The 256-nt window shown below is 76.6% G+C and overlaps 1 protein-coding gene across 1 annotated transcript in view; it reads right to left on the bottom strand.

Moving 5' to 3' along the window:
* Positions 1 to 256, bottom strand: part of TESK1 (testis-specific kinase 1) — a 16,662-nt gene that overhangs the window by 10,819 nt on the left and 5,587 nt on the right. The window contains exon 3 of the mRNA XM_010569867.1: positions 109 to 251. Within this exon, the coding sequence (XP_010568169.1) occupies positions 109 to 251 (143 nt within the window). The remainder of the gene's footprint in view (positions 1 to 108; positions 252 to 256) is intronic.

The raw sequence follows: 256 nt of genomic DNA, 5'->3' as shown, positions 1-256 counted from the left end.
CCCCCCCGCGGGCCTGGCCGGGGATGCGTGGGAGCCGCGGTCCCCGGGGGATGCCCAAACCCGGCGGCGTGCCTCGGGGACCGCCATCCCCGCTCCCGCCCCGCACACCTTGAAGACCTCGGAGAAGAAGCCGGCCCCGATCTTCTCGCAGTAGAAGTCGTCGATGCGCGCCAGGGTGGAGACGGCGCTGCGCAGCGCCCGGTACGAGGAGGGCCGCAGCCGCCCGCAGCCCGGCCAGGGCCCCGCCGCCTCTCCA

This window comes from Haliaeetus leucocephalus, unplaced genomic scaffold (genome assembly GCF_000737465.1).
Source record: "Haliaeetus leucocephalus isolate CR32 unplaced genomic scaffold, Haliaeetus_leucocephalus-4.0 Scaffold278, whole genome shotgun sequence".
Taxonomy (NCBI): domain Eukaryota; kingdom Metazoa; phylum Chordata; class Aves; order Accipitriformes; family Accipitridae; genus Haliaeetus; species Haliaeetus leucocephalus.
This window is presented reverse-complemented; position numbering and strand designations above follow the sequence as displayed.